The sequence below is a fragment of the Chiloscyllium punctatum genome, chromosome 7 (genome assembly GCF_047496795.1).
Source record: "Chiloscyllium punctatum isolate Juve2018m chromosome 7, sChiPun1.3, whole genome shotgun sequence".
Lineage (NCBI taxonomy): Eukaryota > Metazoa > Chordata > Chondrichthyes > Orectolobiformes > Hemiscylliidae > Chiloscyllium > Chiloscyllium punctatum.
Window position 1 is genome coordinate 79,690,670 of NC_092745.1, and position 16,244 is coordinate 79,706,913.

Sequence of the window (16,244 nt, forward strand, 5' to 3'; positions counted from 1 at the left end):
CCTAGAACATTACATAAAAATGGTGACTGAAAAATGAGTGAATAATTCTAAAGGAATTGTCTTGTATTATATAAATTCTGCTTAAACAGGACCTCTAGAATCCTGCAGCATTTTAACGCCAATTTCTGCAAAAAAAACCCTACCAAAATTAGAAGACTCAGAAAACTGTGTGGACAGGTGCTGGAAACTATAAAATAAAAGTGAACAAAACTGTGGTAGATGGAATTCAATGTGGGAAATCACAAGAACAACCACAGAGATTCTGAGAAAGAAAATTGGAATTTTCTGCTTGGTGAGAGATGAGGTAGGACATGTGGAGGAGCAAAAGGATTTGGGTTTCCACACACACAAATCTCCACAGCTACTGAAGACGTATGAAAACAAATCAAAAAGACAAATGGAGTATTGACCTTTATCGCAAGAGGATTGTCATACAAAATAGGAGGAAGTTACGATTGAGCTGTGCAGAGTACTGACACCAGATTCCATCTGTTCAGCTTTAGGCAGAGTTTTAGGAAGTAAAATACGGTAGTCCCTAATTCTGTTAGTCCAATTAATGTTTCAGTTTGAATGCTGGCCAATCTTTATCATCTGCTTCCTTTAAATGTGCCTTTTTTTTCCAGGTTACTGTCATTTTACATGTAACTGCCCTAATATGAAGCAAATACACCCAGATTAAAGTAACATCTAAGTACTAATTATTTTGTAGTACTGTATAAAAACAATAAATTTGCTTTACAAAAACCAATTAATTGATTTTAATAGCACATTTTCTATTTAGGATGGTGTGTAAATCAAGGAAATTCCCTTTTTTGTTTTAAGCAGGTTAATATCTTGTGCCCGGAATGATGCTGTAGCCACACATGCTGTCTTTAAAACATATCATCACTGCATTTTCCTGCTCACTGCTTCTGGCCACTATCCCTCCTCCTGTTGTCTCCCACCAACACCTCACCCCTTGTTCTCTTGCTCACTCCCTCCCAATGGTCACCGCTCTCTCACCTCCTCAATCATAATGAAGGTCTGAGCCACGTGCAGCAAGGGTTAGAGAGAGGGAACCAGGAACGTGCGCAAGGGAGAAATGGCAAGTGGGATCCAGCTGGGGAAGGAAATAGTGAGTGGGAGGATTGTGAGAAGGAAGGGAACGGGGAGGCTAGAAGCAGTGAGCAGGTGCTGAGTAGAAAGAATTGTTAAGTTAATTAAGAGTTAGTAACAGCTTTTTTAGGTCAAGTAAGCTCACTGTAGCCAAATTTTTTTCAAAATTAAATTTACTGGGCAGGGACATAACCCACGCATATGACATGATTTCTTATTGGAAAATGATTCCTGTTCAGCACATCTTTGTTTGGCACACCATATTTTAGGAACACATCAGCAATACTAAACAAAGAATAGCTGACTCTCTGACGATTGACAGATTGTGTTAAACATGCAGAGAATGGAGTCTGAATGGTTGATCTGAGCAAAAGGAGAATGCACCTTATTAACAATTTCTCCATTCCCCAAGCAGCCTCTACATAACTTGATGTTCCATAATGCTAGACAAATAATTGTCTCCTTGTTATGTCTAGTTATGTTTAGTATTAAATCTCAAAAGGTAGCAGATCCTAATTAAAGGATACTTTAACTTAATACGTCTGAATCTATTAAGAGTTGTTCTTACCGGATGGGGATATATGTTTCCAGGTTATGGTAGGCTCTGGTTTTCCACTTGCTAGACAATATAGAGTGATATTGCTGAATTCATTCACGACAGAGCTGGTAGAGATGTCAAATATTTTTGGAGGAACTGGAAAACAAAAGGGGAGACCATTAGATAACATTTACTGGTTATTCTCACACTAATATTTTAGCTGATTCTAATAATTATTGGACTAAGCAGCCAATAAACATTAATCAGGATTCCAATGAGATACAAGCAGCTAGTATTCCAATCCAAAAAGATTGGCCCTGTTCTCATGGTTGAGATAACCAAATACCTTCTCAGATTCTTAACCTAGTTCAGCTGAAAAAAAAACGTCGTTGGACTTGTTATTTCACTAGAGGTCAATTTCACTGACCTCAACAAATACAACAATAACAAAGACTGACCTACACTGGACAGCATTGGAAACTGGAGGAGCAATTAGATAAGAATTTAAAAAGGAAAATATGAACTTAATTACAAATAAAACTAAAATGTAAACCTAAAATCATAAAGGTGAGAGAGAAAGGGAGAAAATATTAATGAAAATAGCAAAGAGAAGTCAAATATTTAAATAGTCTTTCTTTAAAATTGAGGAAAGAAAACCTCTAAATCAGAACAGATTTATTGCAATGTTTGTATCACCTCATGCTCTGAAATTGCTCTTAACTCTGTTCCACCTCTCTAACTAGTTTTTGTTCCCATTTGCTAGCCTTTCCCTAATTCAATATCAATATCTCTTGATCTTCTCCAACAATATTCTGTATGGGACCTTGTCAAAAGCTTTCTGGGTGTTCACACACACGACACCTTTTCCAATTCACCAGCTTTCACATCTGACACTTCTTCAAAGAATTCTGATGTCAAACACAATCCTCCTTCCAGAAATCTGTATTGGCAACTCTAACTAATTTTTCTTTCTCTAAATATTTAGTAATAACATCTTTGATTAGAGGTTCAAAACAGATAATAAACCAATCACTACGTAATTGCTTAAACTAGTGTGGATGCAGGAAATTTGAAATAAAAACAGACAATGTTGTAGCTACCTAGCGTGTCTAGCTATATCTATGGAGAGAGAAACAGGGAGAGAATTTTTTCCTGTCCATGATCAATGTGGTCAATGATGTGTCAGTGGAAAAAAAAGCGAGATTGGAACAATGGGATTCTCGATGTTGAACGGAAGAAGTCAAGCTTTCATTGAAAGTTTTTGATGGTGAACTGACACAATCTCACTGGTGAGTGGTCTATTTGCATACCTTAACATTATTACCTAATCTCACCACACCTGATATACATACAGCACCTACTCCTGACTTGAGAAAGCTTGAGCAGTTGTCTAGTGGCTGCTACAGGCCTCCATCATGGCCAACATTTCTGAACATCTCAGAATACACTTTGGGGGAGTATCACCACAGTCAGTCAGTTGCATCATACATTCTCCCAGGGATTTGGACATGGTCAGTCTGCCACTTGGAAAGTTGAGAATTATAAGTTTTGTATCATTACAGTCAAGGGAGTGGACCATGCTCAGTTGAGCAGTCCCAGTGCAACTAGTTGAGGATTAATAACCAATCAGTCAGGGGCTTGGTTACTCATCAATCAGGGGCCTGTCAGTCAGGGCTGGCACTCCAAATCAGTCCAGGATATGGCCCAAAGTCAATTCTGGGATCTATTGATTGAATGTTCTCAGTGGCCACTGCTGTTTTGGGGGGACTGGAGGCAGAGTGATGGGATGCAGTGGGTACAATAATTGTGAAAGGTGACAACACAACAGAGCAATGTGGGAGATAGCATAGCATTGGAGAGAATGGGTCACTACAGGAGGGAGTGTCATAAATGGTTGCCACCAGCCTGGCTTCAATGGTGGGGCGATACAGTGAATCACAGTACTTGATAGTACTAAGCTGTAGGCTTAGGAATCAGGGGGCAAAGTCAGAGGTGGAGACTTAAATAAAAGGTTTTGGTGGAAATGTGCAGAAGCTCAAGGTTAAAAGGCTGAGCTGTAGCTCACTGTGACACACAACCCACATTGGGTGGCTCAGTGGTTAGCACTGCTGCCTCGTAGCGCCAAGACCCAGGTTCAATTCCCGCCTCAGGCCAACTGACTGTGTGGAGTTTGCACATTCTCCCCGTGTCTGCGTGGGTTTTCTCCGGGTGCTCTGGTTTCCTCCCACAGTCCAAAAATTTACAGGTTAGGTGAATTGGCCATGCTAAATTGCCCGTAGTGTTAGTTGTAGGGGGATGGGTTGTGCTTCGGCGGGTTGGTGTGGACTTGTTGGGCCGAAGGGCCTGTTTCCACACTGTAAGTACTCTAAATCTAAATTACGTTCCATCCTCATCCAAATCATGAATATGCAGTAAGAGTGAAGAATGGAAGCCATCTCACTGAAAAATGTCACAGTCATTTTTTTTGTGTGTTTAACGACATGGGCTCTACTTGTAAGTGACATGAGACCCTTCAAGGAGTAATTGCATTTATCAGGCTATTGTACGGTACAGACTGAAGGCAACTGTATTTGTAAAATTCTGCAGAACTGCACATACTGTCTGACTACGTCCAGTACAAATCCTGGCCACAAATCATCTTGTCCACATCACTGGCCATTATAGATTGATCGTGGTCAGCTCTGTCAAGTGTAAGTAACCACAGGTGACTTTTAGGCCGCAAACCACAGACAGACCATCGTCTGATAGACTGCATCACATCTTGCACCAAATGAAGTTGCCGACATGTTGTTATAAGCAATGATGTTTTTCCTTGGGTGATGCAGAAGCTGGAGTGGGGAATGACAATGTTCATTAAACTACAATCTCTTATATTTGTACAACATGGCTGGTGCTGCACACTTTGGAATAAAGTACCTTATATCAAAAGTCCACACAGAAGCATTCCATGGTCATCCATGAGATTTATGTTAAAATGCTGTTTGTATGTGCTGAAACTGTCAATTCTTTACTAAGGAGCTGGTTTGATTCTGATATTCCGCACATAAAGTTATTCGAACCAACATTGATAGATCCAGACATAACGGGTTTTATCATGTGGCTACTGCACAATGGGGAACAATGAAAATGAGGTAAGCAAAGGGGTCAGCAAGCCCAAGACCACAAGGAACTTCCATTGCTTGCTAAACTACCTCTACATGAAGAGGTCACAACTGAAGTTCTCCTCAGGATGAGGAGGTGGTACAAGAGGCCCAGAGTCTGTCGTCTTTTATTTTCTCCAGAGGAGTAAGATGCAGTGTCACTGCCAAATAAGAATGTCCCGGGACACTGTCATCATTTGGTCGAGCAGGACCTGTGATCTGAAGGAATGGGAGGTCAGCCTACCCCAGGGGCCATCAAGATGATAGCAGCATACATTTTTCTGCAACTGGCTGTTTCCAAGCATTGATGGGGGACCTGTGTGGGATTTCTCACAATCATACAAAAACTGTCACTGATGGAACCTGCATCAGATCACGCCATTTTATCTTGTTTCCCTGTGACAAGGTCAGTGCAGCAGCCTTGGGGCTAAAGGATTTGGCAATATAGCTCCCTCCCCCAGGTACAGGACATTATAGCATGTATGAAGTGCTGCATTTTGGAAAGGCAAATCAGAGCAGGACTTGTCTACTTAATGCTGAGGTCCTGGGGAGTGTTGCTGAACAAAGAGACCTTGGAGTGTAGGTTCAGAGTTCCTCGAAAGTGGAGTCACAGCCAGATAGGATAATGAAGAAGACGTTTGGTATGCTTTCCTTTGTTGGTCAGAGCATTGAGTTTAAGGGTTGGGAGGTTATGTTGTCACTGTACGGGATGTTGGTTAGGCCACTGTTGGAATATTGTGTGCAATTCTGGTCTCCCTCCTATCAGAAGGATACTGTGAAAATTGAAAGCGTTCAGAAAAGATTTACAAGGATGTTGCCAGGGTTGGAGGATTTGAGCTATAGGGAGAGGCTAAATAGGCTGGGTCTGTTTTCCCTGGAGCGTCAGAGGCTGAGGGGTGACCTTACAAAGGTTTATAAATCATGAGGGGCATAGAAAGGACAAAGAGACAAGGTCTTCTCCCTGGCGTGATGGAGTCCAGAACTAGAGGGCATAGGTTTAGGGTGAGAGGGAAAAAATTTAAAAGGGACCTAAGGGGCAGCTTTTTCATGCAGAGGGTGGTGCGTGTATAGAATGAGCTGCCAGAGGAAGTGGTAAAGGCTGGTACAATTATGACATTTAGAAGATATCTGGATGGGTATATGAATAGGAAGGGTTTAAAGGGATATGGGCCGGGTGCTGGCAGGTGGGACTAGATTGTGTTGGGATATCTGATCGGCATAGACGAGTTGGACTGAAGGGTCTGTTTCCATGCTGTACACCTCTATGACTCTACAGCCTGTACACACATTGCATGAAGTTCATCATTTCATGACATGGGTATTTTTGTCAAGAAAAACGGGATCCGTTTTGTCAATGTACAAGTCATTTGTGATCACTCTGGAGTTCTATGCCAAATATCCTGGAAGCTTCTCTGGTGTCTATATTCTTGATAACTCTCAGGTTCCTGCTTCATTTTAAGGGACGGATGCCTTACGAGGTTGGCTACTAGAAGCCTGATGAAGAGTTCTGGCCCGAAATGTCAATTTTCCTGCTCCTTGGATGCTGCCTGACCTGCTGTGCTTTTCCAGCAACACATTCTCAATTCTGATCTCCAGCATCTGCAGACCTCACTGTCTCCTACTGAAAGACAATGGCTACCCTCTATAACCATGCCTGACTACTCCAATTTGAAGTCCTCTGACTGAGGCAGAGAAATAGAGTGCAGCCTATTTTTCCATCATGGTGGAGTGGACAATAGGTCTTCTGAAGATGCTTGGATTGGTGTGGGAGGGCCTTGCTGTATAGCCCAGACAGAATGTGTCGCAGAATCCTTCCATGCTGTGCTCTGCCCAATTGCAGCAGGTAAAAATCAGTTGTGATGGACTCAGCAGCCTATTTTGCAGAGTGACAGCAGTTGTATGAGGCTAGTGAGGAGGCGGACCATCACCTTCATCATGGCAGAGTGCAACAGTGTCAGCCACAACAGGATTTAATTGACACCCACTTCCAATTCTGATGTGGATGAAGTCATCATTTCTGGTTGGTTAAAAGGCAAGCAGTCCCTGTTTATTCCCAGAAGCCTCTGTAGCTTTTTTGTTTGCTTTTCCTTCACATTTCTGGATATTTAATAAAGTTAACATTAATAACTGCTTGTTACATGATGATACCACATTCAATTCTGACAAGATGCCAGGGAATGCTGGGCATGAGGGAAAAAATAACATGCCAATCAGACAGGACTTTAACATCATTTGGTGCTAAAGATGGGTAGCTGCAGTTAAAATGACACTCAACTGGGCAACTGACAATGTAAAGTGGCAATACATTGACGAATGTGGGCTTTTAATTTCACCCATGCCACGTACATGCCCTCAGAAGCTTTTCTTTTTCATTTCTCCCCCACTATATATACAGTAAAGGGATAGTCATAGCCGATAGCATTTGATCAGGTGCTTAGCTAGGCTTAAACTATGGTGCTCGGCAAAAGTGAGGACTGCAGATGCTGGTACTCAGAGTTTAGATCAGAGTGATGCTAGAAAAGCACAGCAGGTCAGGCAGCATCTGGGGAGCAGGAAAATCAACATTTCGGGCAAAAGCCCTTCGTCAGGAGTTAAACAATAGTGCTGGCAGAAGAAATCCTGGAAGGTTCCAGCAGCTAATGAATGCAAGATAACATGAACACTGTAAAGCTATGATGCATAATTGTTGATTTGAGTAGCAAAAAATGTGGGAGATAATTCACTAGAGCTTATGCAGAGAAACCCTCCACAAGATTCCCAGAAATTAATACTTTGCTGATTCTTGATACAATTCTGATCTTCAGTTTGAAGCTTTAGGTTAATGGGTTAGCTTTACCTTAGTATTTCACTTTCTTATTTGGAAGTGTGTATTATGTCGGTCACTCTTCAGTCTACTAGCACACAAGGGGCAGAACTTAATGCCATCTTACAAAATGATTTGAAGGAGGGTGGGGCATATACTTCGGAAGAAGGGTGCGGGTCCAACCCCATTACCTTCCCACCTCTGCCATGAGTAAGATTTGTGGATGACATTCCTGTCCCACCACCAACTGAGGCCCTTTGGTTGTCTCCTCCAGCCTGTACTTGTATTCAACTAGCAGTGGGTGGGGCAGTTACCATACAGGAAGCCCCAGTAGCAAAGCTTGCATTGTTTTTTGCAGCCTCTAGAGGAAGCCTTCGTAGTTGGGCGGCACAGTGGTACACAGTTAGCATTATTGTCTCACAGTGCCAAGGACCCAGGTTCAATTCCTGACTCAGTCGACTGTCTGTGTGGAGTTTGCACATTCTGCCCATGACTGTGTGTGTTTCTGCTGGGTGCTCTGGTTTCCTCGCACAGATCAAAGATGTGCAGGTCAGGTGGATTGGCCATGCTAAATTGTCCATAGTGTTCAGGGGTGTGTAGGTTAGCTGGATTAGCCATGGGAAATGGGGGTCTTTGGGGATAGGGGAGGGGCCTGGGTGGGATGTTCTTTGGAAGGTCAGAGCGGTCCAAATGGCCTCTTTCTGTGCTGTGGGGATTCTATGTTTTATTGTCAGACTCTCATTGCCTCATTGAGGAAACCAGTATCAGGAAGGTAGAAGCCTACTTAGAACTACTCTGATGCCCTTTTCCCTGACCCCATTGTCTCTCGTAGCACAACTTTCAATGTGTGATCACATCCTCCTGTATTTACTTGTTAAAAATTGGGTAACACCAGCCTATGCACAATTACCAGCTTTGATCTCATCGAAGGTCCATTGCTGGGGAACTATGTAGCCAAGAGGCTCCTCACAGGGAGGCAGGGTCTTCCATAACTCTCAGCAGAAGGAGGAAATTCAATTGCCTGATAGTGCCCATCAGTTCTCCATAGATTTTGCTGTATAATGTCTGTAGCCCCCATTTCCTACAGAACCCTCCAATGTCTCATGGTGCATTATCCTCCATTAGCTAACTTATCTGATATCACCTTTCATTTATTATAAAACTAGGAGAAGGAGTTTCAACTGACAGCCGCCGATTTTTCACCTGAAAATTTGGTGGCTTTTTCCTCCCCATGGAGAATTTGGAGAAGTCCTTTAAATGGTTACCTTGCACTGCCATTCATACCAGATTGATGAAATAAAAAATGAAGTAAGAAAATTAGGTTCTGTTCCCTGCATTTACTGCCTTCCCACCAAGTCAGGTTGAATGTGTGCAGAAGCCCCTGATTAAATGTTTGGTCAGGCTGGCAAACTGCAACAGAGTAACTGCTTACTGCTCATGTGCATTGATAACTGTTAATGGGATTTGAACTATCAAGCGCCTCAGACTTCCTGACGGCCTTGTTGGGTGCATACTGTTTCTGCCACAATGGCTTTGCGCTGGATACAAAAACTTCCAGATGCACAAAAGTCTTCAGCTGTCTTGGAGGTGGCTCAGTTACATTCTCAGAACTTGCACATCTTACTACACCTTACCCCCGTTCTCTAAACTTGGCTTCTGTAATCGACAGCTGGAGAAGGAGGTAAACATAAAGAACAAACAAACAGGAAAAGGCTGGAGAAATGTAGCAGTGTTAACATTCTGTGTCCAATATCACGCTTCTTTGGTGACTGAAGGAGAAGCAAGACAGTGCTGACACTTGCTCCAAATTATACATTTTCTTTTCACAAAGTTCATTAGCCAGTTTTCACCACACCCACTTGTTGGATATAGATGAGATCTGCTGCAATGCTAATTAAATGAATCACCTGATTTTACTTTCTATTAAGGTCAATGGACAGAAATTCTGGAAAAGTGTAAATCTGGGACATTTCATCCAATCCTGTCAGTTTCCCATTGGTAGGTTACATTAAAATTACACCAAATATAAAAAAAAAACCCACAGGAACTCTGATGCTGGAAATTTGAAGAAAAGTCACTGAACCCGAAATGTTAACTCTGATTTCTCTCCAGAGATGCTGCTAGAGTTTTACAGCAATTTCTGTCTTTGTTATACCTAATATATTTCTACATTGCTTTGTGAACTGTAGGGAGCCAAATCTGATGTTTAAAGGTTTCAATTTCCAACCATTGTCAGAGGTAGAACTTCAATATTTGAGCTGCCAGTTTAGGAAGATTTCAGTCCAATTCCAGACTCGGTTGGATGTTAGATTGGTTAGGAGAAATCATCCAAGATTCACCTAAGATTTCAGTAGCTGTTTTATTTTAACACTTAAGAGTAAATATTTGGGTGGTCTGCAGGTGGATAACGAATTCTTTAACATTTAAGCTGGTTAAATAGCATGCTAGAAGCCTCAGGAGTAGTAAATAATTACTGTTGTACAGATAAATAAACACACAACTGACCATAATCATACAGCATGGAAACAGACTCTTCGGTCCAACCAGACCATGTAGATCATAATCTCAAACTAAACTAGGCCCACCTGCCTGTGCTTGGCTGATATCCCTCCAAACATTTCTTACTCATGTACTTACCCAAACATCTTTTAGTCATTGTAACTGTACCCACATCCAACATTTCCTCTGGAAGTTAATTCCACATAAACCACTCTCTGTGCAAAAAACATTGCCCCTCATGTCTTTTTAAAATCTTTCTCCTTTCACCTTAAAAATATGTCTGCTAGTCTTGAAATCCTCGAGGAGAAAGTGAGGACTGCAAATGCTGGAGATCAGAGCTGAAAATGTGTTGCTGGAAAAGCGCAGCAGGTCAGGCAGCATCCAAGGAACAGGAGAATCAACGTTTCGGGCATAAGCCTTCCTGAAGAAGGGCTTATGCCCGAAACGTTGATTCTCCTGTTCCTTGGATGCTGCCTGACCTGCTGCGCTTTTCCAGCAACACATTTTCATCTCTAGTCTTGAAATCTCCCAACCTTGGGAAAAGAAACATGCCATTCACTTTATCTATACTCCCCATAATTTTATATAGCCCTTTAAGTTCACCCATCTAGCTCCAATGCACAACTTATCCAGCCTCTCCTCATAATTCAAACCTTCCATCCCTGGCAATATCCTGGCAAATCTCTTCTGAACCCTCTCCAGCTTAATAATATCCTTGTTATAACAGGGTGACCAGAACAGCACACAGTACTCCAGAAGAGGCCTCACCAACATCCTGTATAACCTCAACATAGCATCAACATAATAGTTGATGCAGAGACAGACACAGATTTTGAGCAGCTGCTTGCTCAGTTTATGCTGGCACAATTAATTTCACAGAAATTGCACATCTTAAAACCATGTGAACTGAGCAAAATATGACATAGGATGTTGTTTAAAGCCTAACTTTAGACTTGGTCACATAACAAAGTAACCCAGGGGAGGTTTCCATACAAAATGGATGAAGGGTTTAAATAGAGGTTTTTCATCTCTCAATGCCAAAAATGTGTATGTCTGTGCAGAGTCTTTCTCATCACAAGTGACACATTTTACTCAACTAAGAATTGACCATGGAATCTTTCACAGTTCATTTCTCTTCCTTGAAGATTTTCAGCTGAACAGGAAGTTCATAACATTCTTCAAATGTATAGTGGTATACATATGCAAAGTATAATGAGATGTAAAACTTGTGCTGCACCTAATCTCATCAATACACATTTGTACATGGGTACTTCTGTACCTAAGATGGCACCAGGAATGGTGACATTATACACTTTTTACTGTATCCTGCATCTGTATACTTAAGTGCACATGACAATTAAACCTAAATCTAAATCTACTTGATAAACGGGTTAGGTTAACATTGCCTCTAATTACCACTGATGGTACAGAATATAATGCCTGCAGGGACTCTGATGGTGCAGTGGTAGTTAGCCAGGAGATCCAGTTTCAAGTGCTATCTGCTCCAGGGTTCATCATAACATCTCTGAACAGGTTGATTAAAAATATCTACAAATGGGTAGTAAGTGCCTTACCTGTTTGCCCAAGGGGTCAGCAATCAGCTGAGGCTTTTATACTGTTCTTCTTCTAAAACTTTGTCAGTAAGGCAAGTTCCTTGCTAAACAATGAGTTTAGGTTTTGATACTTTAGATTCTCTACCAACTCATTTGAGTAACAAAAGAGTTTACACACCCAGGCTGTAGCACTTGATTGTTTTTCTTTTTTCTTTACATTTCTATTTCATGCAGCATAATTTTGGTTTTTGATTTGCATATCAGTTGTCAGAATTGTGGAATGATTTGGATATGAACATAGGAAGTACAGTTAGTAAGTTTGCAGATGACACCAAAATTAGAGGTGTAGTGGACAATGAAGAAGGTTACCTCAGGTTACAACAGGATCTTGATCAGGTGGGCCAATGGGCTGAGAAGTGGCAGAGGGAGTTTAATTTAGATAAATGCAATTTTGGGAAAGCAAATTTTTGCAGGACTCATACACTTAATGGTAAGATCCTAGGGAGTGTTGCTGAACAAAGAGACCTTGGAGTGCAGGTTCATAGCTCCTTGAAAGTGGAGTTACAGATAGACAAGATAGTGAAGAAGGCATTTGGTATGATTTCTTTTATTGGTCAGAGTATTGAGTACAGGAGTTGGGAGGTCATGATGTGGTTGTACAGAAAGTTGGTTAGGCCACTTTTGGAATATTGCAGGCAATTTTGGTCCCCTTCCTATCGGAAGGATTGTGAAACTTGAAAGGGTTCAGAAAAGATTTATAAGGATGTTGCCAGGGTTGGCAGATTGAAGCTATAGGGAGAGGCCGAATAGAGTGGGGCTGTTTTCCCTGGAGCGTCAAAGGCTGGGGAGTGACCTTATAGAGGTTTATAAAATCATGAGGGACATGGATAAGATAAATAGACAAAGTTTTTCCCTGGGGTGGGTGAGTCAAGAACTAGAGGGCATAAGTTTAGGGTGAGAGGGGAAAGATTTGAAAGGGACCTAAGGGGCAACTTTTTCACGCAGAGGATGGTGCATGTATGGAATGATCTGCCAGAGGAAGTGGTAGAGGCTGGTACAACTGCAACATTTAAAAGGCACCTGGATGGGTATATGAATAGGAAAGGTTTGGAAGGATATGGGCCGGGTACTGGCAAATGGGATTAGATTAGGTTTGGATATTTGGTCAGTATGGACAAGTTGGACCGAAGGGTCTGTTTCCGTGCTATACTTCTCTATGACTCTATAATTAAGTATGAAAATGAGAGAAATATAAAACATTTTTTTGCAGCATTTCATCAGCTAGTTATAACTATTCACCTCTCAGTCTGTAGTTCTCAGTGGCTGCAATTTATCACTGGAATATTTTTTCTAATATAAGCCTAGCAATTCTTGATTATTTAATTTTCTTTGTTCAAGAATTTGTCGATTATCAAAACTAAGTCAAAAACCTGAAAACCATAAGGGAAAAATAAAATAATTGACTACATAGCACTGTGCATTTTATTAACATACACCTGCTTAATAATCTTTATATGCTGTTATAATAGATTTGTTAATATATTTGAAATGGGTAAATTTGAGGCCATTATTTTTACATGAACATACCAATGATTTACAACTCTATTTAAGAAGCTCACATATCAGCATTAACATAAATTCTGAAATACAGTCAAAACGCATAAAATAGTTCATAAATAACTAAGCTTCACAAAGATTCTAAATTAGCCTTTGAGCTGTTGAACTTTGGTGAGAAGGCCCATATTGAGACTACATCCTGATACCATGGAATAAAAGGATTTCAGCAATGATGTGACAATTCTATCCTTGTCACCTTAGACTCATAGTCATAGAGTCATAGAGATGTACAGCATGGAAACAGACCCTTCGGTCCAACCTGTCCATGCCAACCAGATATCCCAACCCAATCTAGTCCCACCTGCCAGCACCTGGCCCATACCCCTCCAAACCCTTTCTATTCATATACCCATCCAAATGCCTCTTAAATGTTGCAATTGTACCAGCCTCCACCACTTCATCTGGCAGCTCATTTCATACACGTACCACCCTCTGTGTGAAAAAGTTGCCCCTTAGGTCTCTTTTAAATCTTTCCCCTCTCACCCTAAACCTATGCCCTCTAGTTCTAGACTCCCCGACACCCGGGAACAGACTTTGCTTATTTACCCTATCCCTGCCCCTCATAACTTTGTAAACCTCTATAACGTCACCTCTCAGCCTCCGACGCTCCAGGGAAAACAGCCCCAGCCTGTTCAGCCTCTCCCTATAGCTCAAATCTCCCAACCCTGTCAACATCCTTGTAAATCTTTTCTGAACACTGTCAAGTTTCACAACACCTTTCTGATAGGAAGGAGACCAGAATTGCATGCAATATTCCAACAGTGGCCTAACCAATGTCCTATACAGCCACAACATGACCTCCCAACCCCTGTACTCAATACTCTGACTAATAAAGGAAAGCATACCAAACGCCTTCTTCACTATCCTATCTACCTGCGACTCCCCTTTCAAGGAACTAGGAACCTGCACTCTGAGGTCTCTTTGTTCAGCAACACTCCCTATGGCCTTACCATTATGTGAAGATTTGCTTTCCCAAAATGCAGCACTTTGCATTTATCTGAATTAACCTTCATCTGCCACTTCTCAGCCCATTGGCCCATCTGGTCAAGTTCTTGTTGTAATCTGAGGTAACCCTCTTTGCTGTCCACTACTCCTCCAATTTTGGTGTCATCTGCAAACTTACTATACCTCTTATGCTCACCTCCAGTCTGAAAAACAACCCTCAACCACCACCTTTGAGCCAGTTCTGTATCCAAATGGCTAGTTCTCCCTGTATTCTATGAGATCTAACCTTGCTAATCAGTCTCCCATGGGGAAACTTGTCGAAGGCCTTACTGAAATCCATGTAGATCATATCTACAGCTCTGTCCTCATCAATCCTAACTCAATCAAGTTTGTGAGACATGATTTCCCACACACAAAGCCATGTTGACTATCCCTAATCAGTCCCTGCCTTTCCAAATACATGGATATCCTGTCCCTCAGGATTCCCTCCAACAATGTGGGTGGCATGGTGGCACAGTGGTTAGCACTGCTACCTCACAGCACCAGAGATCTGAGTTCAATTCCTGCCTCAGGTGACTGACTGTGTGGAGTTTGCACATTCTCCCCTCTGGGTGCTCTGGTTCCCTCCCACAGTCCAAAGATGTGCAGGTCAGGTGAACTGGCCATGCTAAATTGCCCATAGCGTTAGGTGAAGGGGTAAATGTATGAGTGGGTTGGTGTGGACTTGTTGGGCTGAAGGGCCTGTTTCCACACTTTAAGTAATCTAAACTTGCCCACCACCGATGTCCGTCTCACTGGTCTATAATTCCCTGGCTTGTCCTTACCACCCTTCTTAAACAGTGGCACCACGTTTGCCAACCTCCATTTGAAATTTTTTTGGTATTCAATGTGCCGGTGTGTAAGAAAGCTGGGAAAGTAAATTTGGTTTCTTAGTTTTTTCAGCTCAAAGAACCAGACTGTTATCAATACAGATTTATACCCAGACCTGCAATCATTCTCAAGGTAAGCACATCATATTATACATTAGTCAATTACTTACATAGAAATATTGAATCTTTTCCAAATTCTCTATCTCTGGATAATCATCAGTGAACCGCAAGAATGTATTTCATACACAAAGCTTTTTTGCATATTCATGTAGCTCTCCCTGTCTGACACATTGCATTTGTCTTCACTGATTATCTTTGTTTTAATCAGCACTCATTTCAGTTACCAATGGCTAAACCCCTGTCCTTATTCTTGTGGAACACATGATCCACATATGAATGCTGTACCGTAGATAAAGAGGATACAAATAATACTTAGGAATCAGTTGCTCAATTCATTTATTATCACCACAGAAATATGGTGGGAGCTCATTACACTTCATTGAAAAGTATCCTTATGACTCAAATTGCCTGTTAGCACTAAAATTAATTCTTACACCTAGCTCTAACTTCAAAGAAACTTACCATATTATTGTTTTAAAACTGCTCTATATTGCAATGAAACATTTTTATCTTGAGTTTGCTGCTTGACTAGTAAGAAATTGCTACATAGAAGAAAACCATAGAGCCTATAATCTAAGCATTCTATGACTAAAATATCAAGTATTCTGTTAAAAATGATAGTCAGTTTCATAAGATCAAACCAAAATCGTTAATACAGGGATTTTGTAAAGTGTCCTTCAGATGATAGAATTACACAGGCACAACTATTTGATTCTCAAACGTGAAAGGGAGATGAAAAGCATATTGATTTGCAACCTTCTGAATTCTTACAAAGGGGATATATTGAAGTGATGTGTGTTGCAGTTGCCTTACAACACTGAAATACTTAGCAGATCCAATCTCATCAGTAGTGCTGTCCAGTAAACATGTTCATGCACCACTGTAAGGGAGTTAATGAATGCAAACAATTCTGACTGGGTTGGAAACTAACATTCTTGGTTTATACCTTCAAAAATAAATACCAAAACTCATCAGGATATTTAGAGGCTTACTGATTTTATATCAATAATTGTAACTACAATGGAACTGAATATCAGGAACTAACTAGATGATTATCTGAACAGA

At 41.2% G+C, this 16,244-nt stretch overlaps 1 protein-coding gene across 2 annotated transcripts in view; it reads right to left on the minus strand.

The window, feature by feature from the left end:
* The window catches only part of negr1 (neuronal growth regulator 1), a 529,129-nt gene that overhangs the window by 136,432 nt on the left and 376,453 nt on the right, over positions 1-16,244 (minus strand). For both annotated transcript variants that reach the window (XM_072574172.1, XM_072574173.1), the window contains exon 3: positions 1,664-1,789. In XM_072574172.1, the coding sequence (XP_072430273.1) occupies positions 1,664-1,789 (126 nt within the window). The remainder of the gene's footprint in view (positions 1-1,663; positions 1,790-16,244) is intronic.